Below are 23769 nucleotides of genomic sequence, written 5' to 3' on the forward strand. Positions count from 1 at the left end.
CTGATTGGTCGGGCCGCCATCTTGTCACGAGGGGCGCGGCCGCGGAGCCCGGCCAGTCTCGGGAACGCGCGCGGGCACTAGCTGGCTGCCTGCCTCGCCGGCTTCGAAGCTCCGCGGACTCGGAGAGAGGGAGTCCGCTCCCGTGGGTCGACTGACGGGAGCTGGACGCCCACGTTGAGGAAAACGGCCGGAGAGCCGGAAGGAAAGAGCCATTCGTCGATTTGCGTCGAGGGGCGACGACGGCGTCTAAGCGAGATGAGCATTTTCAGGTCGCCCAGTCTTCCAAAGTGCGCGTTGTGCCCCCACCCCGGTCAACTGCTCGCTTACCTTGAGCGAGCTTCAGTGATGAGGATGAGGACGATGCCGCCCGCCGTTCGCGACAGCAGCTAAAATCGGGTCGTCGTGGGTGCTCTTTGTGCGCCAAGGTAAGTGAAATTGCAGGATGCTCACATTTGTCTGGGACGACAACACGGCGTGGCATCTGTTCCAAATGTGTTGGTTGGGTTCAAAGCAGGTGCCTAATATTTGCTCATTCTGCCCCCGCCCTGCCGACAAGGCAAGGATGCAATCTTGCGCTTGAGCTAGCACAGGAGCGAGGTCCTGCTGCAAGGCTCTTTTAATGACAACCTGCATTGAGCCAAGCCACATTTGCTCTCTCTCTCTCTCTGTATATATACAGTATATGTACAATATGTATATAATGTCATGGCACGCCACCAAACCAAAATGGAGCAAAAGTGGGCACAGTTGTCACTCGTGCCCGCATAATAAACAAACGAAATAAATGCAGAAAAACATGTCCGTTGTGTACCTCGTGCCATCCGACGGAAGAGCTTTTCCGCGTTGTGCCTGCCACGACGCATCATTAGCACCGCGAGGTGATAAAGGAGCCGTGTTTGGAGTGAACAAGTGGCTCATTTGTACGTGACGCTCGCCAAAAAGCTTTCGCAAATCTTTCTTGAGGCAGGTGTCAGAGGTCGAAACGCTGACCCGTCTGTCGCTCGACCTCACCGGCACGGAAAGACATTATTCGGCACAAATGGAATATTTTGGAATCGATTCGGTGAAATGAGATCATTTCCCACGTCGCAGCCGACAATGTGCCATTGACACGCTGGGCGGTATTGTAACGCTTGCGGAACCAACGTTCGCGACGGGAAAAAGGTGCGCTGAAGTCGATGACCTGCTTGACGGTCACCGTGTTATTCAAATGCTTCCATATAATGGACATGTTCAAATGAAATGCATTCAATGGATTTTTTTTCTTGATGTTGTTTTTCAGCATACGACGGTCTGACGGCAGCCCCCTGGCTACGTTTCCCCTTCCGGATCTCGATATTGGATTCAAGCCGGCGTGCGCCAGCCGCGCCGGTGTCGTCGGAAGTGTCAACCGATGTCGAGCGCTTGCGACCGGGTCGCCGTCGTCGACGTGCGGGTCGCGCACTGGCGAATCCGCCCGCGGCGCCTGTGAGGCTACGAGCCGAAGTGACGGAACCCTCCGCTCGGCATGGAGCGGGAAGCTCAGCCAAAAGCGCGAAAAAGCACGCGTGACGCCACGGCCGACGGCAGCCCGGCGCCGAGAGGCGGCGGCGACCCGTCTTTGGCTTCTCGGAAGATCCTTCGTCAGAGATTCATCAGGAGAAGCCCGTGGTTCTCGGACGCGGACGAGCGGGCCGAACGTGACGGCCGGCTCCTGAACGGAAAGCCGCCGACGGCCGCGGGCGGGACGCCGGGCGCCCGCGGCGGCGCACGGGAGGACTCTGGCGCCGGACGAAAAGACGACGCGGCAAGTGGCAGAACGGATGAGTGGAAGGGCGAAAGCGGAGGAGACGGCCCCGACGCTACGCGCGTCCCCGTCAAGGCGGCCGGCGAGGAGACGGAGGAAGAGGCGGAGATGAAGGCCGTCTCCACCTCCCCGAGAGGACGCTTCCTCAAATTCGACATTGAGCTCGGCAGGGGCTCCTTCAAGACCGTCTACAAGGGTCTGGACACCGAGACCTGGGTGGAGGTCGCCTGGTGCGAGCTGCAGGTAAACTCTTTGCTTGTCTGTGGCGTGGCCAGCGCCGGCCAACCGCTTGATGCGCTCGATGGTAAACCGCCGCCAAAATAACAAGTAAAGGAGCGCCGGAGAATCTTTTCAATTGGCCGTCTTCAAAGTTGAAGCCGCAGCGCGCCCGGTCCCATTGATTTACATGCGCAAGCGCCTTCATAAAAAGTTGATCATCGGAGCGGATGGCTTCAGCCGCCGGCCTGTGTAGCGCCGCACCGCCACTATTCACTGCTAATTATATCAGGACGTGCGCGCGCTGCGTGTGCGTGTGTGTTCAGGACATCCCGACCAGCTGTCAAGCTTTTGCTTTCTGCCAGTTACTCGCGGCGATGCGGCGTTTGGTCCACACGAGGCCTGGCCGCACGGTCATGAAAATGCATATTGTGCACCACGATGTGCCTCGTCCCAGCGTCGGGCGTGGCGCAAAGCTGAATTGCTCCTTCGTGGCGTTGACTCTGAGCATCGTAGTGATCCTTTCATATTGACACGTGAAAGAAATTTTGACTTCTGCGTGTCTTCTCTCCCAATTTTCCCGATTAAGATTAGCCGAGATGCAAAAACGGTGCACCAGATCCTTGGATGTTTGCATCGTTCAATTTTTAATTGAGATTTTGGACCAACAAGGGCGGGGGGGGGGGGCGGTTACAGATTAACAACGGCATGTGCCTTCAATTTATATGCGAGTCATATTTTTTGCCCAAATAGTCGACGTTTTGTGGCTTACCCAATATTTGGACAGTCAAGCCAATCGGCGTCCCGAAAGCTGACCACTGGCATAAAAATGTTGAGTCGCGTGAAATAAATCAGTTACGCTAGAGTTCTTGACTCATTCACTTTGTTTCCTTCCACTTCCTTTTATGTTTAGATTTTTAGACCATGTTTACTATTTCCTTTTCTTATACACATACACATACACACACACACACACACACACACACACACACACACACATACGTATATGTATATATGTGTGGGGACATAGTATTTGAAATGTTCAGTCAAGCCGTGCGCCGGCTGGCCGAGCGCCGTTAAATCCTTTGCTCTGTGTCATGTTTTCGTGTGGGTTTGCGTCAGCCGTATATGGCCTGCACTTATTGCAGATGTGCGTGCACTTTCCAATTCTGACATGAATGAGCTTGACGTTGTCTTTGGGGCGTCTCGGTGTCTCACCCTGCTGAGCCAACACGCGGCTTCTGAATTATCCAAAAGGTTCACCGTCTTCTGTGAAGGCAGCCCGTTGGAGTTGCGTGCGTGCGTGGTTGTGGGGTGCCTTTAGGGGAACACGCCGCGGAGGATTTGGGGAACATTTGTGCACGATGACGGCAGTGACGATGAAAGGAGGACCGCATTGAGTTGGGCCCAAGCCTCTTGAGTGAGTTTTGCTTACCGTCGCAACCCCTTTTTGTGCTTGGCAAGGCGTCAGTTCCCGACTCGGGTGGAAGCGGCCGGCTCTCTGTTGCTGCGCTTGCCTCACTCCTTTTCTGCAGAGATGAATTATTCACCACTCTTCAGAAGCGCGCAGTCCAAGTCGCCACCCTCGAGTTCCGCACGTTCACTCACGCACCTCCGCGCTCGGCACGTTGTCACGCACCGCGTTTCAGCATGTCATCGTTCGCTGTTCGGTTTCAAACGATTTCTCCTCTCTCTGGGGTTCATCGTTGGGGGAGGGGGGGGGGGGGGGGGGTTAAATAACCGAATGTCTCCGAGCCTCCAAGTTTGTGGTCCGTCTCCGTGAGGGTGTGCCGGTGATTATGTAAGCTGCCGCTGCCCCGGCGGGAGGGGGGGAAAAAAACTGCAGTCAAGTGGCATTTGGTGCTTCCCGGGGCAATTGACGCCATTACGGGGACCGGGACGGGGCGCGGCTGGCAAACGAGGGGCTCCTCGTGCGCGCGCCGGCCATCTCGGAGGGAGCAAAGCGGCAGGCGGGCCGAATGCGGCGACGGGGGACGGGAGGGGGCGCCGAAGGTGGGCTGGAGAGGTCTTGACCGCCGGCAACGCGCGCGCGCACATGGCCTCACGCCTGCCGGCGCGACCTTTGACCTCTCACTCGGCGGCCGCGGCCGGATCGGTCTGACAGAGCGACGGACGCTCGGCCGAAAACGTGTGCGGAGCCGCCCTTTGGAATCGGCGTCACTCGTTCATAAATATGTCATCGGTTATTTCTGACTGAAGCATCTCAACCCATTTTCCCAATTCTTGCACACGCACGCTCGCGTGCATTCGCGAACCCGCGCAGATGACCGAACGTGAACGAAGCAGAAAGTCAAGCGGATCCAATAAGACGGGTCCATCCCGGAGTTCGAAAGATGAAATGGCCGCCCGCCCTATTCGGAGAGCCGACACCGGAAGGCGGAGGCGGCGACGCGCTTCGGTCGCCCGTCCGGCCGTTTTGTCTCCCGTCCGAGCGTTTCGAAGCGTTGCGCCGACTCGTCATCGTCGTTTGCGGAGATGAGCTTTCTTTTCCCTTTTCCCGCAGGACCGGAAGCTGTCGAAAGCGGAACGTCAGCGCTTCAAGGAAGAGGCGGAGATGCTGAAAGGTCTCCAGCATCCAAACATTGTCCGCTTTTACGACTTTTGGGAGTCGCCGCTCAAAGCCAAGAAGTGCATCGTTTTGGTGACGGAGCTGATGACGTCGGGGACGTTGAAAACGTGAGTAGCGAAGAAAAGCGCCGGCCGTCGGCGACGTGGGCGCGCCTCCGCCGACCCGCCGGCCTTCTCTTGTGCAGCTACCTGAAGCGGTTTAAGGTCACGAAGCCCAAGGTGCTCAGGAGCTGGTGCCGGCAGATCCTGAAAGGCCTTCACTTTCTCCACACCAGAACCCCCCCCATCATCCACAGGGACCTCAAGTGCGACAACATTTTCATCACCGGCCCGACGGGTTCGGTCAAGATCGGCGATTTAGGGCTGGCCACGCTGAAGGCCGCCTCCTTCGCCAAGAGTGTCATCGGTAGGTCGCCTTTGGTCGACCGCCGGGCTCGGCCGCCTTTTTACACCCGAAGCGCCGTCGCGACGCCGGGGGCCGCCGCAAAGGCTTTTTGACATCGGAAGCGGCGGCGGTAGCCTTTTTCAAATAGACGTCTACATACAGTGTCGATGGATGTCTTTGCACTCGTCAAATCGTGTGTTGCTCCGCGTTGTTTCCAAAAAAAGATTCTTTTTTTTTTTTGTTGTTGATTCAATGACCACATTTTGAACTCTGACCAAAAAAAAATCGAATCAAAATGGCATCGTCTCTTTCAAGCGAATTCAAAAGCCGAACTTTGAGCAAAGAAAAATGCCGTGAGCCGTCACCCTTTCGGCTTTGACCTGAATTTAAGTGTTCGCCGGGCTTTCCGCGCAAACGTCTCTGGAGAGGGCGAACGGTGACCACCGAAATTGCGCGGGGTCCGAAGAAAGAAGCACGACGCGCTTTTGAGACAACGAGCAACACTTTGCGTTTATTTTCCCGACGACGAGAAAAGCATGTCGAAGACCTTTGGCTCCAACTCTGTCCGCAGGCACTCCAGAGTTCATGGCCCCAGAGATGTACGAGGAGCACTACGACGAAGCCGTGGACGTCTACGCCTTTGGCATGTGCATGCTGGAAATGGCCACCTCAGAATATCCCTACTCGGAATGTCAGAATGCTGCGCAGATTTATCGCAAAGTTACAAGTGTGAGTCTGAAGGCATGATGCTAAATGTTTTGGGGGGGGCTTTTTCTCTGAATTGCGCTGTTGGATGTCGCTGAGCTGTTCCCGTTTGCTCCGCTGAGACCGCTGTAAAATATCGGTCAAAAATAGAGCCAGATATTTTGACACGGATGCAAAAATGGATTCATGTTTTGTTTCCGAATGATAAAGACATTCCTAGATGTAGCTTGAGGTTTTGTGTTTTAATTCCATTTGTGGTCATTGTTCTTGACTTAGGGAGTCAAGCCAGCCAGTTACAACAAGGTGGTGGATCCTGAAATTAAAGAAATTATCGGGGAGTGCATCTGCCAAAAGAGAGAAGAGCGGTAAGCCATTGTCACGTGTTGGATCTCCCAACAATTTGGGCTTGCGAAGGAGGCCTTGCGTCCGCCCTTCCGTGACACCGGCAGGGCGGAAGCGGGAGCAAAGTCGTCGTGCGCTCGGAGCGTCAACTTGACTCCGCCGTCTACAGATACGCCATCAAAGACCTCCTGAACCACGCCTACTTTGCCGAGGACACCGGGGTGAGGGTGGAGCTTGCCGAGGAGGACGACGGGCAAAAGTCCTCCATCGCCCTCAAACTGTGGGTGGAGGACCACAAGAAATTGAAAGGGAAATATAAGGAGAGCGGCGCCATCGAGTTCACCTTTGACCTGGAGAAGGAAGTCCCCGAGGTGGTGGCGCAAGAGATGGTACGTGAATCCATTTTGTTGGGTGGCACGATGGGACTTCATTTCCAGCTCTTTGGTGGCCCGACGCCAGTCCCACCCCACGGCTTCCGTTTTATCTTTCGAGTGCTTTTGAGCTTTGCCCAAAGTCCATCCATCCGTCCATTTTCTGATCCGCTTGGCGTGACGAGGGTCGCGGGCGTGCCGGAGCGAGGCGACGTGCGAACCGCTCGACCGCCTGGCCGCCTTGCCCAAAGTCAGGAGACGGCGGCTTTAGCGGGGAAGCCCGGACTTGCCCAAAGTCATTCGGAGCAATTTTTTGTTTTGCTGGGAGTCGCGGTGCAGAAAATTGCTCATTTTTGGGAGACATGAGAGTTGGGATTTCCCACCGCTCGGCTTCGCTCGTGATGAGCACTGACTTTTGCATCTATGGTGGCTGTTTCGGGGATTCGAGTTCCTGCTACGTACTGCAATCGGTGAGCTAACAGAACAGCGTGCTCCCGCTAGTGCTCCCGCCATTCCCGGTGGACGGGGGACCGGGCGAATGGCCAACGTTTATCTGCGTATCATTGACAACCAGTGAAGTGCATTGGGGAACAAAAAAAAAATATTTTCATTTAAATCCTCCAAATTCTTGAGAAAAAAAAAGCAGACAAACATTCAACTGCCTTTTCCATGAAAAACGGACGGGAGGGGGGATGAATGAGCTGAACTCCCCCTGCCACCAAAATTCTTAAAAAATAGAGTTGACCCCCGCCGACTTGCGGTTCGGCACCCGTGAATTTTCATATTCCAGTCTTTTTTTTTTCTTCTATTTCTGTCAATATTTTTCAAATATGGGGGTTCTGTTCCCCTGTCGCTATTTGGAATGGGGAGAGGGCACACTCCTGAAATATTTTTGAATAATTGTTCCTTTTTTTTTTTTTTTTTTTTCCGGCTCGATTTATTGATTTCTATTTGGTGTTCAAGACAAGCTGAGCGGCAGGTGCCACACTGGAAGAGAAGCCCCGCAATGCCACCTGTTGGTCAGCAACGGAACAGCACCATGACAAGAGCAGCCTTTCAGTCAATCAGTCTCGAGGGCTACTCAAACCAACTCTGTCAATGTTCTCCCACTCGGGCCATTTTGCATGGTGAAAGAAAGCGGGAATGAGCGACTCCTCAAAGTCGTCGAGCACTCGTTCATTTTCTCAAGAAACCGCTTGTCATTACTTTGTTTTTTTTTCCCCCCTTTCGGCCACTATTTTTGAGTGTGAGCATTTTTCCAATCCCGGTGAGTCACCGCTTTCCTTCCTTCAGGTGGAGTCCGGATTCTTCCACGACAGTGACGTGAAGACTGTGGGGAAATCCATTCGGGACCGCGTGGCGCTGATCAAATGGAGAAGAGAGAGGACGGCGTCGGCCGCTCATCAAATGGACGGCGGGCGCGCGTTCCCGACGGCGACTTGTCGCGACGCGGGCGCGGGACAGCCCCCTTTGCCGGAGCCGCGAGCGGACGCCGAGCGGCGCCAGCGACCCGCTACCCCGCCGGCCACTTCCACCTCGGTCACATGTAAGCCCCTCTCGTACGGCCTGTTTGCGGGCAGGTATGGTCGGGATGACAAGAGCGCCAAAGGGAAGCTGAAAGGCTGAACTCGCTTTCATTTCAGATCCATTGCGTTTTTGGCGCCGATGACCGCAGGCGACGGAAGAATTTTGTCGCTCGTCAGACGAGCTTGACCTCTGCCCCTGTGTGTGATCGGATCGTTTTGTGTCTCCGTAGCAGACGGCACCGTGGACAGCGGCAAGGGCTCCGCCGTTTACTCGGACTCGCACGGCAGCCAGCGGAGCGTCCTCTTTCAGTCCCTGCCGGAGCCCGTCGCCGTGGCGATGCGGCAGGTTGGTATTTGGAGGAGACTCGCACGTTCGCGTGTGGAGAAATGCGCCGCGACTCGCGCGGACATGCCAAGCGGCTGTTAGGGCATCGCCGCAGCCGTCACATGCTTCGAGGGCTGCGGCGATCGAATATTTTGGTGTTCGGATAGCCTACGGGGGGGAGATTTTCACTTGGTTGAAGAACAATTCTGAAAACACGAGAAAAGAACGCAATTCACTTCATACTGACTGACCTATTGGTTCACATTTGTAGGAAAGCATCCCCCCGACCCCCAGTTGTAGAAAACGTGCCTTGCGGAAAACGGTATATTTTTCCGCAGCTACGCTAGTAAGTGAGATTTTTGGCAATGAGGCGACATGACGTCAGAACCGCAGTCGCAATTTTGCCGACGAAAACGGCACGTCGGAGTTAAGCCTGCTTTGTGAAATATTGATGAAGTGTGCAGACTCATTTTGGAAAAGAAGCCCAACAGCCCTTGCCATCGGATAGATGCGCTCGCTTCGCGGGCACTTGCTAGCCGCTGGCTGGGAACGCCACCTTCTAAAATGTCGGCGCAATTAACTCATTCACTCCCAAAGACGTTTTTAAACGTCTTTTCAGAGTTGGTCCGGAATTGGCTGGTACTGAATGAGTTAATGACGGGGGGGGGGGGGGGGGGTTTCAGCGTCCTTAATTAGCGACTGAATATGAGTTCGAGATGACGCCTTGACAATTGCAGCAACGGTTTGTGACGGAAATTTAAACCGTCCAACTTCCTGTCGGGAAGACAAGTCCCTTCAGCCGCCAGGCCACCCCACCAAGGCCTTCAAAATGAAAGCGCGCTGAGGCACGGCGTGAGCGGATTTGGGAAGGTTTTTTAGAAGTTGGCTTTCTCATCGCGTTTTTCCCTCGAATCCGCGCAGACGATGAGTTTGCTTCTCTGCGTCCGCAGGGCCGTTCCGGGACTCGCCACAATCAAGCGGCAGAGCTCGCGTCTCGGCACTCCCTCCAGCCCGCCCCGCCCCGCGCTCGTCAGCCCAGTGTGGCGACCTTAAGGCACTCCGGTCCATGCTCGGTCAAGCCCCGCCCCGCGGCCGGCGAGTGCGGCCCGCCTCCGAGCGTTTCCGCGGCGGCGCAATGCTACCGGACGCCAGGTGGCCAACCGCAGCGAGCAACTTTGAACTGCCTGCAGGAGACGTACGCCGCCGCGACTCCGCCGGCGCAGCACCCGGAACAAAGTTGCCTTCTGACGGGTGCGCCTTCGACCGGGGCGGCCGCGGCCCGGTGTCATCCGACGCGGGCTTCCGGTGGCGCCGTAGCGCTTCCGGCCGGGGCCCGAACCGCTCCGAACTCTTCGGCATCGCCGCTTAAGAGCCAACGGATGCCCGTCGAACAAGAAGCCCGACCGCGCCCGATGCAGCGAGCGCCAAACGGGCTTCCGCACAGCCGCGAGACGGCGCCGGGCGCACGCCGACGAAGCTCGCCTCCGCCTCTTCGTCCACAGGAGGCGATGGGCCTCGCTCTCCAGGAGCAAAGCCGGCGTCCCGCGCACGTCGCCCTCCCCCAAGGCAGCCGGGCCGCGACCGCAAACCGCCAGCGTTCTACGGCCAGCTCACCCGACGTCAGCCTCGCGCATCCCGCCGCCGGTGCCGCTCCGAGTCCGTACCCGCCCGGGCGGCCGGCCACTCACCCGAGTCAAAAGGTGACTTTTCTAGCCTTTTCCTGCGACGGCTCCGTTTGAATCCAAATGTGGCCACGCTGTGCCGCGGTCTTGCGTTCAAGTTGTGGAAGCGGAGCCGCGCTCGGCTAAGTCTCAGTTGAGCGCTTTGTTTCCAAGTGTTAGCGGCGCGCGCTACGGTGGAGCCGCGTCTTCCCGCGGTCTTCTCTGTTTTTCTGCAGAACGTGCCATTGGTGGGGCGAGATGGCCCCGCCCCCCCGCCCCCAGCTCCAACGATTTGCGATCAGCAGCCACTCGCCGAAGCCGACGCGCGACGGCGGCCGCGGCGCGTTTCACCCCCGCTCCCACCGGCGGCGCCTGCGTCTCAGGTAGGCGACTCCACCCGTTTGGCCTCGTTCCTTCTGGAGTGAATTGGAGGCCTTCTGGTGTTCGCCGTGCGGACCGACATCTGTTGGCCCAAAACCTCTTTGGGCAACGTGATTGTCTTTTTTGCTTTGTCCTTGACTTTTGTTCGCAGCACCCGCGCGTCCAGGCGATGGCAGCCGTTAGTGACCGCGAACGCTCCCACCCTCCCCCGCGCGCTGCCCCTCCCTCTTCGGCGCCTTCTTCTCCTTCCCTCAACGACGTCTTCCCTTCTCCGGGACATCCGATCCCCGCGACCCCCTCGCTCTCCCCGATTGCGGTCGACAATGTCTTAGTCCCGTCCGCGCCGGCGTCGCTCAAAGCTCCGCCTTCACCCGTGCGGGCTGAAATGCCGCCCGGCGCTCCTCCGAACGCTCAGGGCGCCGTCGCTCGGCGGCAGGCCGTCCGGGATGACGCCGGTCATTCACAAGCTTCATTTGCGCATCCCGCATGCACGCGCGCCGCCCTCTCCCCCAACACGCGGCCGCCCGCAAACGGCGGCGTTCTCACACAGGTAAATATGATGATGATGATGATGATGATGGCGGAGGAGTGCTGAATTGACCCCCCCACCCAAAACCCCCCCAAATAATGTGTATGTGTGCGTGCTTCGGTTCGTTGTACGTCGTCCTGAACATTTTTTTTTCTTTCCTTCACAAGTTGATTGGCAGCCCCCCGGACCTTGTTCAGATGAACCCCCCCGCGCAGGCCTCACACGCGCCCGCACCCGCGCAGAATAACTGGGACCAGGACGCGGTTGTCGCGGCGGGCCAATCGGGGAAGAAGGTAATTCCGAGCCGCGCCGCGCCTCTTGGTCCCCTCGAGTCTCGGAGGGCTTCTTCTCGTGGCTTTGCAAGCGCCAGTCCGACACAGCGGCAGTTCACCGCGGGTCCGGCCGAGGCCAACGGCCATGTAAAGATGCTGATATTTTTTTTCTCGCGAAATGCCTCCGGAAGCCTTGATCCTGCTGCGCAATATTCTTCAGGAGTTGCGCTGCGGTTGACGTGACCGTCGTCAAGCAAAATCTTGTCGCCTGGCTCATTCCGGCGATTCGGCTCATGACTTGCCGCGTCATCCCGACGAGGGCAACTTTTCAGCAACTGTCTGGGTTCGCCGGTCCGAGCCGAGGCTCTGATTTTGGGGTGGTGTCACGTTGCTGCTGTGAAAGGCTGTCGTGGAGCGAAGCCTCCAAGAAATCCCCGTTTCTCAAACTAGGGCCCGGGACCACTTGCGGCCCGCTAGGCGGTTTTTTTCAGCGGCCTGCGACAACCCCCCCCCCCCCCCCCCCCAAATGTCTCAAAAGGACATTCAAAAAGGTGAAGGTGAGCAGGGTGAGAAGGGAGGTTGTCAGAAAACAAAATTGCTGACATCCCCTCGGGGGTGTTCTCTATCTTGGAACATAAAAATAAACCATTTTTATGATTATGAAAAGAATAACCCGGTCGTGAATCAAGATCATTCCATCGAAGGCGTCGCGCGAATGATCCTCAAGTAACCGTTGGAAAAATGGTCAGCGTACGACAGTTTTTTTTTTTTTTGCGGGGCGGTTCCGAGTGCAGAGAGATCCGGCCGCTGTTTAGCGCACGGCTGGATCTCTCCTCTGTGAGCTGCAGGGCTGTTGGCCACCCCAAAAACCGGCACGAATCCTCAAGTCGTTGCCGTGAACACCTTGAGCAGAAAGCCGATGAACCACAACCAATCGAGAATCGCCCGGACTGACTTTGGCGCCTTTCAAAAAGCGGACCGATTCGAAAGTGGCCGTTCCACAGGCGGCCCTCAAAGGACCAAGTTCGGCCACCCCTGCCGGAACGGGATGCGAGTTTCTGCTCGCGCTGTGCGATGGGATGCCGGCTTTCTAGGAGTTCCATTTGCCAGTGAGGCGTAAAGGGCCCGCGGGGGCTTATTAGGCAGGACGCGTCTTTCTGGGCGCGCCGGCGGAGGTCTCCGAGCTTGCTGCCAGCAAGCACGGCTCCAAGTTTCGGTTACTCAGCACCGTACAGTCTGACGTGCGCGGACATCGAAGCGGACGACGCAAAGCGTTTTTGACAATCTGCGAGGTGATTCGGAAGAAAATGAAACCGCTGCCGTTCGTGACGCACAGACTCGAGTCTCTTTTGTGGGAGCTGACTTCTGCCTTTTGTTGGTTTTTCTCCCGTCCGTAGGACCAGCCCGTCGAAAAACACGCCGGCGGACAAAGCCACGAGAGGTACCGACTGCGATTCTTCTCCGTCTGCCGCATTCGCTCCTCCCACGCAAGTCATACCGTAGCTCCCAATCGCAGTTGTGGTCCTTCCCGTCAGCGTCGCCTCCGACGCCGCGTCGGGGAAGGAGATGAGCGACGGCTGCGAGGGGACGCACGCCGGAGCGAAAGGCCGGGCTCGGATCCGCAAACGCCGTCGCGGCTCAACGCGGGCTCGCTCTCGCCACGAGAAGATCGGCGGGCCGAAGCTCAGCATGCTCAAGGTGCGTTGCCCCGAAACGTCTTCCGGCAGCCGCGTGTCTTCCCCGCAGTAAGCGCGCGTGCGCTTCCCCGGGATTGCAGGTGTGCCACACGGGCGACAAGATGGTGGAGTGCCGACTGGAAACGCACAATCACAAAATGGTCACCTTTAAATTTGACCTGGACGGGGACGCGCCCGAAGAGATCGCAACGTACATGGTATGTAGGAGCGCGCCGCCGCGTCGCTACGGGAAATGAGGCCCGGGCCGCTCGGCGGATGCGCTAACGCGGCCGTCCCTCGCCGATTTGCGCTTCGGCTTTTGCGGGCTTTTCCCAAATTCGGGATTCATGAAAAATAAATAAGGAAAGACGCGGTGTCTACTTTACAACAAATGTAGAATCCAATCAAATATCACGGTGAACATGCAAATCCAAATGGACCGATCGGGACGAACAAATAGGCCTTAGAACAGGGGTGGGCAAACTTTTTGGCTCGGGGGCCGCATTGACTTTTAAAATTTGACAGAAGGGCCAGGTCAGCACGAGCTATGGTACATTAAAAAAAAAAAAAAACTGCATTTGTTGACAGTCCATATCAAACATCAACAGAACAAAAGCATGAACGTACGGTATTAATATACTTTTTTTAAAATGACAAAAGTGTTGTTGATGACCTATTTTAGCCTGTGCATCGCTGCAGATGGGTTGTGATCAGACCAGTAGAAGTAGAGCGATACGGAGGTACTAGGTGGTCGAAAAGATTGCCCCGCCCCCCCGTGTTCTGCGACTTCAAGTCAATGCGCCACCTGGCGGTGAAATGCCTGTCATTACAAGTCCAATTGAAATGAATGCAATCATTCACATCGAACCTTAATTGTGGACCGACCTTCGGCGGGCCGGATTAAAAAGACCAACGGGCCGGATTCGGCCCGCGGGCCGTAGTTTGCCCACAAATGCCTTAGAATGTGACCATCCTAATCGCGAAGCTTTGACTTTAGAAAGTCACATGGCATCGGTGCTACTTGCAAATGTGACCCGATGGATTGCTGCAGTCATCCGGTGGCTGGGGGGGGGGGTGTTCTGGTCCTCATTCGCCGCCAAAAATGAGGGATGACCGTATTCACCTCAGCGCTATGTTGCCCAGTCACTTCATTTTCCGTCTTTTTTAAAAAGAACGTTGATGCTTCTGTCAGTTTCCGAGAGTATATTTGGTATTTGTTGCATTCTGTTTAAAAGAAAACCCATGCTTCTATTTGTGGGGGGGGGGGGGGGGGGGGGTTACCGACCATCCTCTCAGGTGGAGAATGATTTTATCCTGCACTTCGAGAAAGAAGTGTTCATTGAGCAGCTCAAGGACATCGTGGACAAGGCTGAGGAATTGTTGAGCGAGGACACGGAGGCGGAGAGAAATTCCGACCCGGCGAGCAGTCCCGCGAGCGAAGGACCCGGCGCCACGCTCGCGGAGGTGAGATGACGACTCGCGCCGCCAGCTTCTATCTCGCCGGCCTGCGGGCGACCAGTTGATAGCGACCGGAGTCATGCAGGTTATGCGGGACGTGTCACGTGGACGACCTGTTTCCACTCAGTCTTTCTCCGCTTTAGGGAAAGAAGTCTCGTGCCCCCGGCGCGCCGCAGCTCGTCTACCAACAAAACGGTGAGACATTTGCCCGAATTTTGCATTGAGCTTTTAGTTTGACAGCAAGGCCGCGCGTGTATTTTCACCGCCCGATCTCAGCCGTTTATTTCTTTATTTGTCGTCCCCCCCCGCTCGCTTCGACAATCATGATGGAAAAGAGATCAGAAGAAGGCGGCATTTGAGCAAGCCCGCGTCCACTTCCCGTGCGCTCCGCGCGTACTGTAAATGCTTGCGTTCTGTCCTTGGCAGTCCTCCACACCGGCAAGCGCTGGTTTATAGTCTGCCCGGTGGCTGAGGTGCCGCTCCGAGACCAAGACGAGGCTCCGCGACGCAGCTCAACCGACCGCGGTAACGTATGCACGCCGTCAAAAGAGCATTCGCCTTGCTTTGAGCTTTGGCTTTTTCTCCTCCTTTGCGCCGTGCGCTCGCTGAAAGAGCCCCGACGCGGCACTCGGTGCTGTGCGGCCAAACTTGCCTAAGAGAGCAATCAAGGCCATAACCGAGGCACTTTTCACCATGACTGTCGCTGATGTGAACAGATGATGTAACTGTGACGAAGACAAAGGACTCAGTCCCCCCCGCCCCCCCCCCTTTTTTTTTTTAATCCGCGGGCCCGAGCTCTGCCCTTGACTAACTCTTGGCTTTGCCATTTTTCAGAATGTGAAAAGTCCGTCCCACTGCCAGTCGGAGCCGCCACCGACGGCCCTTCGGTGCAGCGCCAAGACCAAAACGGCGACGCGGGTCGAGACGAAACGAAGGCAAAGGGCGCGGTCCTCCCCGCCAAAGACGCGACAGTAAGCGACGTTCCGCGCTGCGCTTCGGCGCCGCCGGTCCCGTCGGATGCGAAGACCGCCGATGGGGCGGAGCTACGCAGCGCTCATTCAATCGATCCGAAGGCCGCTCCGACCGGAGAACGCGGCGCTCGGCCGTCGGTGATCCTCCGGCAACCCTACCCGGCGGCGCCGCCGGCCTCCCGGCCCCAGAGTCCGGCGCATCAGACTTCGGCCCCGTTGGGTCAGGGGGAGTCGGACGGCGAGGGCCCGCGCCGCTTGGAGTTCGCCGATCGCACCATCAAGACTTTGGACGAGAAGCTGAGGAATCTGCTTTACCAGGAGCACGCGCCGTCGCAGCCTCCGGGCGCCGGCGCCGACCCGCAAACGGACGGCCGGAGCGGCCGGGCGCAGCCGGCCAAGAAGCGGGAGGAGCTCTTGGTAAACATTTTCTATTCGTCTGCGAGTTTGACGGCTTCGCCGAACGCAGATTAAAGCCCGACAGATTCAACTCCCCCGCCGATGCGATGGCTGATTCTCGCCTTTCGCTCGCTTATTGACATCGCTCACTATAGAACATTTTTCTTTTTAAACTCTGCATAGATTCTGCCACTCTGCTTCTTTCACTTGAATCGCCCTAATATCCGATGGACGCCATATCAACGTTCTGATTGCATATATCCATTCTGGCCCATTTATCGAATATCAGCTTCTTTTTTTTTTCTTTTTTTTTTCAGGGCCACTATTGACCCCAAAAATCCCACACATGAGTTGGCCGCTAATGACCTTAGGAGGAGAGTCCATCCTGTATTTTTTCACTCCCGAGCTCGTCCGCCGGAGATCGTAATTCTGTGCATGTGTGCTGCGCTTGTCTTTTCCTGGCAGCCTCAGATTCCCGAAAGCCCAGACGGCGCGGCCGTTTTGGCGGGTAGGCAGCGCTTCTCTGCTTTCGTGCGTTTGCCATCTTGGCGTCGCCGTCACTCCAAGTTGCTTCTGCTCTGGTAGCCGCCGAGAGGAATCGCAAGGGAGGAGCCGCGACCGTCGGCGCCGGTTCGCGCCACTCAAAAAGCGCTTTTCAAGTAAGGGCGTATCCATCCTTTCATCGGTCCGCTCGCTTCGATGACATTCAGTCAAGCCGTCGATTGTCGTGACAGCCGACGAAGACTTTTCGCGAATGAATTAATCAGCGCCCAAGTAGTAGTTTGGAGTTTCTCCCTCTTGTGTGATAATAAACAGTGAGCAGACACAAATGATTTTGCAATACATTTTCATGCCTTTTTTAATGCCAATGAGAGGAAAACACTCCAACGTGATTGTTTGCACACAAACCGCTGAACCCAAACTCTGAGAACCCGTTTTTCGATTGGCTGACAACTTTCATTTCACGATATCCACCGAAAAGAGCGCAGGGGCCGAGCGGTTCTCCACTCCGACCGGTCCAAAAAAAAAAAAACTGTTTCAAACGGCCTCGCTTGCCCTAAAAACTCCATTTGAAATTGTGCAGATGGAACACTGGTGGGAAGATCAGTCGAAAGCTCAGTCATCACTTGTCAGGTTTCGCATTGGATCGACTCTCATTCTCAAACGTATCTCCAAATCCTTTCTTTCAGATAACAGCCACGGCACCAGAGGTGGCAAAAAGCGAGAGCGGCTGCAACTGCGGCGCGGCCCCCGGCTGTTCTCGAGGCTCCCGCGACGGGCCGGGTCGAAATCAGAAGGGCCGCGCGACTGCCGGCGGACGCTCGGCCGAGCCGGAAAGTCCGGGCGCGTCCGGACCCCGTCGCGGTCGGCGCTCGTCCGCCCCGCCGAACCTCTACCGGGCCGGCGCCGCGTCCGGCCGCGACGTCACTCGGCACCGTTTGCCCCGAGCCGTGACCATCGACGCTCCGAGCCGCTGCCGCCCGGACTCCGCGGAAGAGGACGGCGTCGGCGCCGGCGTCGGCGGGGCTCTTCCGGCGGGGGGCCTCCGCGGCCCGGCCGAGCGCGGCGGGAGCGAGCTGGTCAAGAGGGCGGTGGCCTTCCTCAAGCGCTCCGGTCGGAGTAAAAGCGAGCAGAGCTCCGATTCGCCGAGCCGACGGCCATTGGAAATGAACGGCCACGCCCCTTCGCCCGCGCCGGGACGCGCCCCCTCTTCCTACGTCAGTAGCGATAATGACTCTGAATTGGAGGACGCGGACGTGAGGAAAGAACTTCGGAAGCTGAGAGAAAAGTAAATTGACTCGCACGCGCACGCACGCACCAACGCGTCTCCCAAGTCGCGCGACAGCTCCTCCGGGTCGCCGAGGTTAGATGAGGGGTTGATTGCGTGATGTAGATCGGGTTTTTTCTTGTCTTCAAAATGCAATTTCTTCCGTTGTTTCAATCAGCCATTATCTGAAGCGCCTTCTCCTCACGAGGGTCCCGGCCGACATCGGGCAGTAGGCGGGGGACACCCTGAACCGGTCGCCAGCCCATCGCAAGTCACACTTTGCGCTCACACTCACGCCTGGGGACAATGTTTTCAAAAGGTGTGGGGGGGGGGGGGAAGAAGTCCTCAAAGCCGCCTTCTCGTGAGGGTTTAGCGGTTCCCGGCCGTGGTCTTGTCGGAGCAAAACTCCTGGTCACCCTCACATTCCGCTTGCGCGAACGGACAAGATTCAAGGCTTTACGGTTTAGGAAACGCAAAGCAGGAAAGGAGCACTCGTTTGTCCGACGAGCTCGCTGCCAGCTCGTGTCCGACGTCCCAACGATGACAATCGTACGTGGACTTGAACCGATGGAGCTGTGGAGCAACCGGATGCGGTCCACTAATATGAAGGTGCTTTTTTTTTTTTTCTTTAACCAATGTGACCAGGCACATGAAGGAGATATCGGAACTGCAGGCCTTCCAGAGAAGTGAGATCGAGCGTCTGTACCGAGAGGTGGGAAAACCGCTGCCCCCCAACGTGGGCCCGCCCCAAGCCGCGCCTCCCTGCGGCCGCCGACGCAAGGCCGGCAAACACAAAGTCAAGGCCGGAAAATTGCTCAATCCGATGGTGCGGCAGCTCAAAAGCGATCTCGGCGCCGACGCGGCCCAGAGAAAAGGTGGGCGGCTTTCGCGCCGGGGCTCCGTGCGGGGATTCGACGCGGCAATGTTTGCTTTGGTCTTCTCGTCCCACCAAAGGGGAAAGTTCTGGAAGTTCCTCGGGATCCCCCGCCAAGAGTTCGGCGCCGTCGGACCGCTCCGCCGGCTCCGGCGGGCGGCGGAGCGCGAGCCCCGAGCGAGTCCACACCTGCCAACCGCGTTCCTTGAAAGGCTCTTTCTCCTCAGACAACATCGACGCGGGCCAACGCGCTGACGGGACCACGAACTTGACGAGCCGAGGTACGCGCACGCACACGGATACATGCGATCTCTTATGATTAGATTGATTTTTTTTTTTTTTTTTGGGCTACAAAAAAGGCTGAATTTCGGTCATTTTACATTGATATAGTGTTTTGGCCCAGCCCTACTGTATCTACCCCGGTCAAGGATGACGCCTCGTACCGATGTCCAAAAACGTTTACTCGTGGAACACCGTGAAAACTAAAACATATTTCACACAACAATCAAAATTAAATATCTTGAACAGGACATTAAATAAATAAACACAAAATGACATACCGTGTGCACCTTGGTAAACCGAAAGTAGATCAAATTACAGTAAATCGCATAGACCGCACGGTATCGTAGTTCTGTCTCTCTCTCTCTCTCTCAAGTTGTCTTCTCGATCTTTCTCTCATTCCTCGCTATCCACGGCACGTGACCCGGAAGTGATTCTTATCAAAACATTCCAAATAACCTATTCAGAGGATTCAAAGAAAAAACATATATGAAAGTTCACATAGAAATACAAAATACTTTGCAAAACAACAAGCCTAAAAGAAATAGTATTTTCGTTGTCATGGCAACCAACAACTCAGTCTTGGCGCCAGTTACGCCTACCGTTAGTTGAAAATGACGCCATTGGTCATATGTGATATTTAAGATGTCAAACGAATGAGTCAAGCAAAGGTCCCGGCGTCGCTTGTGCCGACCTTCCTTTGACTTGTTGTGGTTGCCATTTGCCGCTTTTGTTCACGTCGTTTGCCGCAAGTGCTTTTGTGCTGGCGGGAGTGTCTCGTCTCCGTCTTTGTTCCCTTTTTCAAAGTGTCTCTTTTGTTTCTTCTCTTCTTTCCTCTGTTATGATTTTTCTCACAGGCTGGACGGTTTACCACCAAACGCCGGAGAGAGTCACCTTTCAATCGAGTAGCAAACCACGCACTCGATTCCTCAGTGGACCCGTGTCTCTGTCCATCTGTTTGTATTCGTTCCTTCCTCTCCTTCATTGCCACAATCTTGATTTTCAGCCGCCGCGTTGTAGACGAGCGCGACTCGGGGGCGTCGCCGCGATCGGCCGACATTGATCCGCCATCCCCGAACTCTTTGCGGCCGGTTGATGTTGACCGTTCCACCTTTCGTTAGCCATCTCGGAAATGAAACGAATGACAACAATGTCTCTGAAAGGGAGCCGATGATGTTAGTGATCAGGACGTGTCAACACGTCGCTCAAAACAAAACAAAAGAAGCACGGTGACGTCCGCCTTTCCTCTCAATGTGCCGCCACAATATCGGTCGGTCAAGCAAAGTCACGCAACAGCGTTGGCGGTTTTCGGACGTCGCCGCATACACGAGGCGCGATTCAATGCCCCGTCCATTTTGGAGAAACCCCACGTGCGCCTTTTTGGTCGTGAAAATACGGCGAAATAGCGTCGGGCTCGGTCTCAAACATGTCGGCGTGTCGCGTGCGTGTCAAAACCTCGATTTGTCACGGGCCGTCGTTCACTCTTCCTTTAAGTGAGACGCGACTTACAAAAAGCCGGGGACATTTCAGGATAAGCTTCAAATGCACGATGGCCTTGACAGGTGAACTTTGACCTTCTCCCAACTAAATGTACGGATGATTTTCAGCTCTCGGAACGTTGCTCACGTGCGACGGAGTGGAGCCGTCGAGGTTGTTTTGCATTTTTGGTTTGTCCTGAAACGTCGCCCAAAGGCAGACGCTCCTCCCGAGCTTTTTGTGAGTCGCCTGTCAAATTGGCCCGTCGGAGGCACTTTGCCGTAGCCCGTGGACGCCGAGGCAAAGCTCCGCCCTCCTCTGCTTCGTTGTTGGAGAAGAGGGCGAGCGCCCGCTGGCGTTTGGACGGAGGGGACGCCGCGGCGTCCTGCCGCGCCAAACCAAGAGCTCTGTCGTCACGGTTGCGTGATGGTTTGGATCCCCCCCCCCCCCCCCACCCCTTTCCGCTTGGTTGAGATGCATGTTTTGTTTTGGACCTCCAGTTCCCACTTAAGTCGGATCTGTGTTGTCTTTGGCTGGGTTGAGCGGGTGTGGCAAAAGACGGTTTGCAAGGCGTCTCCCTTTCTGCCGGCGCAGCACACGCTGACTTGCGCCCGTCAGCTCTTGACCACCGTCTTGAATCTGGATGACGGTCATGAAGACGGCGCGACGAGGACACGCTCACGCAAATCCACCCAAAAAGACGAGACAAAAAGAAGCCGAGGCCTTGTTGGCGGCCTTCCCGCTGGATTGGAAGCTGGTCTTTTCCTCCCGCCCGCTCTCCGTTTGCGAGCTCAACGTGCACGTTGCCGATGTCTTGGGCCTAATGCTCTGTCTTGTGCTCTTGTACCTCTTTGTAGGGTCCACACTGAAACGACTATGTCTAGGCAAAGAGCGCAGTCGTAGTAACTATCTCATTTACTTGCTTGCAGCCAACCCCCGCCCCCCCCCATCCAAAAAAAACTTTTCGTTCTTCGTTCACGTGTGTGCACGTCATGCTTTCATTTGTTTTTCCTGCACTTGAAAATGCAATTGTAGTCGGTGCTCCTGAGATTGTTCAGTTGACACTTTTTGGAGGTGTATGTGGGGGGGGGGGGCATGATCATTTGTGTCATTGCCTGCATCCCGTGGCGGCCATTTGTGATTGTCTGGCCAAAGTGTTGGTAAATACGTCACTGCAAGAGTGAAGTGTGCCGGAGGAATGCCTTTGATCTTTCGTAGCGCGCAATTGCCTCAGCCCGGATGTGTTTTCTTCAGGGTCTTCGTTCCGCGCCGCCGCCGCCACGGCCGCACCCTCGCCGCCGTCGCCGTCGCCTCGGCCGGCTCGGGTCCAGACGAACAACAGCAACAATAAGAAAAGACGCTTTCGCGAGGACCTGCGCGAGTTGGCGGACGACCGGGCGAAGGAGGCGGCGGCCCATCGCCGGCCCCCCTCCTTCAACCAGATCAAACAACAGAGGCGCTCGGTCGACCCGCGAGGCAAAGCGGAGTCCTCGCCGGCGGCGGCCGTGCCCGAGGTGCTTGGGAATCCACGTGCGCCGTTTCAATTGTGCCCGCTAAGCGTACGTCCAAAAGGCTTGTCAGTTTGACGCGCAGCAGGGCCGAGTGTTGTTCACCAGCCTGCAAAGAAAAGAAAACCAACAACAATCATGACCAAGTATCTGAAACGCATCTGAAAACGTCCGATACGTTGCTGGGTCCAGCGTATCGCAACGCCTCACTTATTTGGCAACGCGTCCACTTCGTGCCTCCGTTGGCGCGACTCGCACTCTGGGTGGGCGATCGGGACCGGGCCGCCCTGCGAAGAAGAATTGACAACTATTACAAATACATGGAAGCGTTTGGTTTGTTCGTTAAATATTGGGAACCCCCCCCCCCCCCCCTCCATTGTTCTATTCTACACATGCCCAAACCTATTTCGCTTGATGAGCTGAAATCCCTGCAAAGATGAAATGAGATGAAGGTTCACGGGGGTCCGACTGTGCTCATTTTCAGATGAAACGCCCCGCCGACCCCGGCGGGTCGCCTCCCTGCCCGACTGCCGGGGAGACGCAGCCAAGTACGCCTGGCGGCCAAGGTCTGGACTCGACTCCGGCGCTCCTCCCCGGGCGCCTTCCGCCCGCGGGCCGCTATGGCTTGACGGTGGCACCCGCGCCCCTCGATGCCCGGCGGGCCGTCGCATCGGCGAGCTCCTTTTCCACCTCGGCCGAACCGGGAATCCGACAACGGCCCCCGCCCAAAGTCCGCCGGGACTAGCTAACCCGGAGGCCGCGCTACGTCATCGGCGTGTCGGGACTGCGTCCCCGCAACGACCGCTTAGAGACGAACCAAAGGTCCCCATTTCCATTTCAGTCGGGCGCACTTTCAACACTAGTCCAAAACCTGCGGCTTTGGTTTCAGAAACCAAATGGTATTCACGTTGACGGAACGTCGTGCCTTGAACCTTCAACTTGTTCTTCTGTCCTTGATTTCACAGCTCACTTGAGTCAAGACTTTTTCTTTTTCACTGTAACAGACGGGTTTTGGGTGTTTTTTGCTTCGGAATGCCGTTGTCGCACTGTAATATCGACACAGCAAATGCTCTTCTTCAATCCATCAAGTGACTTTTTTTTCGGGGGGGGGGGGGTCCTCTCCTTTGGCAGTATGTTGTGGTGATGAAAGACACTGTTGCCGCCCAAAGGAAAATGAATGAAGGAGGCAGGACGCCGCCAGCGGACGCGAGCCTCTTTCAGGTCAAACGGTTCTTGTTTTGCTGCTTGTCTCGTTTTCATAGACGGCGGCACAAGATTTGCTCTCGGAACATCCGGGGGCAACGACCGCATCCGCATCCGGAGCCGCAAAAGGCGTCCGTGGCTCCGTGGGCAGAACGGGGCGGCTGGCGTGCGGAGGCGCAAGTGCAATTGAATTCTTCTGCCGAGCTTTGGTTGGAGGCATCGCCACCGGCCTTGTCAATGTGACGTGCGCCAAGGTCGGAACAACGTCAACGAGAAGCACGGCAACGGCGACGCCAGTTTAGAACGTGGGCTGAAGTTTGGATCTTTTTTTTTTAATGCTGTTGTCATGCGAGCCCGTTATTGACACCAGCAGACGGTATGAAACAGAAAAATCCTGAAACTGAGCGGCATGACTGCCCTTTCGTGTTGCGTCAAGCTTTTTTGTTTTCCTGCCACCAATTGCAAACTGGAGAGTTGAGATTTGCACAATTTATTCATGCGCTTTTATGTTGAAGCGTTTGCCATTCTTACAGCTCAGCAAAAAGCACGGACGTTTTCTTCTCCGTGCGCAAGTCACAACTTAAACCTATCAAGGATCTTTGCAAGCTGTGAATTGTACAGAGTCGTCAACGTGTCAACAGTCTATTTTGTTCAACTTTGTGCAGCGGTGGCTTGGGAGTCACAGTATCAATTCGCTTGGAATTGGGACTTTAGTAGTCATTTATGCAGAATCCTCTTCTTTGGGGAGTTACGGTACTTCCGGTTGAAAGAGACTTTTGTTCTCTGGCATTTCTCTCTGGGCGCTTCTGCTTTGTTTTCGTTTGTTCTGTGTAGAGGAAGGTGACTCACTGGACAAATTTAGGTGGCGGCTGGCGTTCCCTCACAGTTAATACGCCCCGGGGGGGGGGGGGGGGGGTGTTACTTTGACCTGCCACGCTGCGTCACTCATCCGACCCGCTGCACTGTTTGATCGTGTTGAGAGACAAATAAATATTTTCAGTCTGACGGTCACATTGGATTGTTTTGATTTGAAACGAAGCATCCGGCCACTCTTATTAACGTGTCGGGATGA

At 56.0% G+C, this 23769-nt stretch overlaps 1 protein-coding gene across 11 annotated transcripts; it reads left to right on the plus strand.

The window, feature by feature from the left end:
* Positions 1 to 31: 31 nt before the first annotated feature.
* On the plus strand, positions 32 to 23708 carry LOC147209913 (serine/threonine-protein kinase WNK2). 11 transcript variants are annotated; one of them, XM_086114690.1, is made up of 31 exons: positions 39 to 425; positions 1283 to 2029; positions 4527 to 4699; positions 4777 to 4997; positions 5548 to 5705; positions 5958 to 6046; positions 6193 to 6412; positions 7688 to 7940; positions 8151 to 8266; positions 9196 to 9945; positions 10143 to 10289; positions 10439 to 10837; positions 10984 to 11109; positions 12486 to 12529; positions 12624 to 12786; positions 12866 to 12982; positions 14061 to 14228; positions 14366 to 14417; positions 14649 to 14747; positions 15057 to 15193; positions 15296 to 15610; positions 16055 to 16097; positions 16175 to 16248; positions 16780 to 17378; positions 18003 to 18232; positions 18312 to 18512; positions 19368 to 19466; positions 20844 to 20888; positions 21241 to 21500; positions 21979 to 22099; positions 23243 to 23708. In XM_086114690.1, the coding sequence occupies exons 2-31, from the start codon at positions 1508 to 1510 to the stop codon at positions 23539 to 23541; spliced, it is 6240 nt and encodes a 2079-aa protein (XP_085970816.1). In that variant the 5' UTR covers positions 39 to 425; positions 1283 to 1507; the 3' UTR covers positions 23542 to 23708. The 11 variants fall into 11 exon arrangements, 10 of the variants coding, with proteins under 10 accessions (XP_085971111.1, XP_085970816.1, XP_085970491.1 ...); XM_086114365.1 differs by having other exon boundaries at positions 15057 to 15610; XM_086114446.1 differs by having other exon boundaries at positions 8154 to 8266; positions 15057 to 15610.
* Positions 23709 to 23769: the final 61 nt, after the last annotated feature.

This window comes from Hippocampus guttulatus, chromosome 1 (assembly GCF_054856545.1).
Source record: "Hippocampus guttulatus isolate MCC_2025c chromosome 1, RoL_Hgut_1.0, whole genome shotgun sequence".
NCBI lineage: Eukaryota > Metazoa > Chordata > Actinopteri > Syngnathiformes > Syngnathidae > Hippocampus > Hippocampus guttulatus.

Bases quoted from the DNA above. Each gene is read 5' to 3' on its own strand.
- LOC147209913 (XM_086114365.1), top strand. From the start codon at position 1,508: ATGGAGCGGGAAGCTCAGCCAAAAGCGCGAAAAAGCACGCGTGACGCC. The intron at 12,787-12,865 runs GTGCGTTGCCCC...CCGGGATTGCAG, and splicing joins CGAAGCTCAGCATGCTCAAG to GTGTGCCACACGGGCGACAA. The intron at 20,889-21,240 runs GTAACTATCTCA...TGTTTTCTTCAG, and splicing joins AGGCAAAGAGCGCAGTCGTA to GGTCTTCGTTCCGCGCCGCC.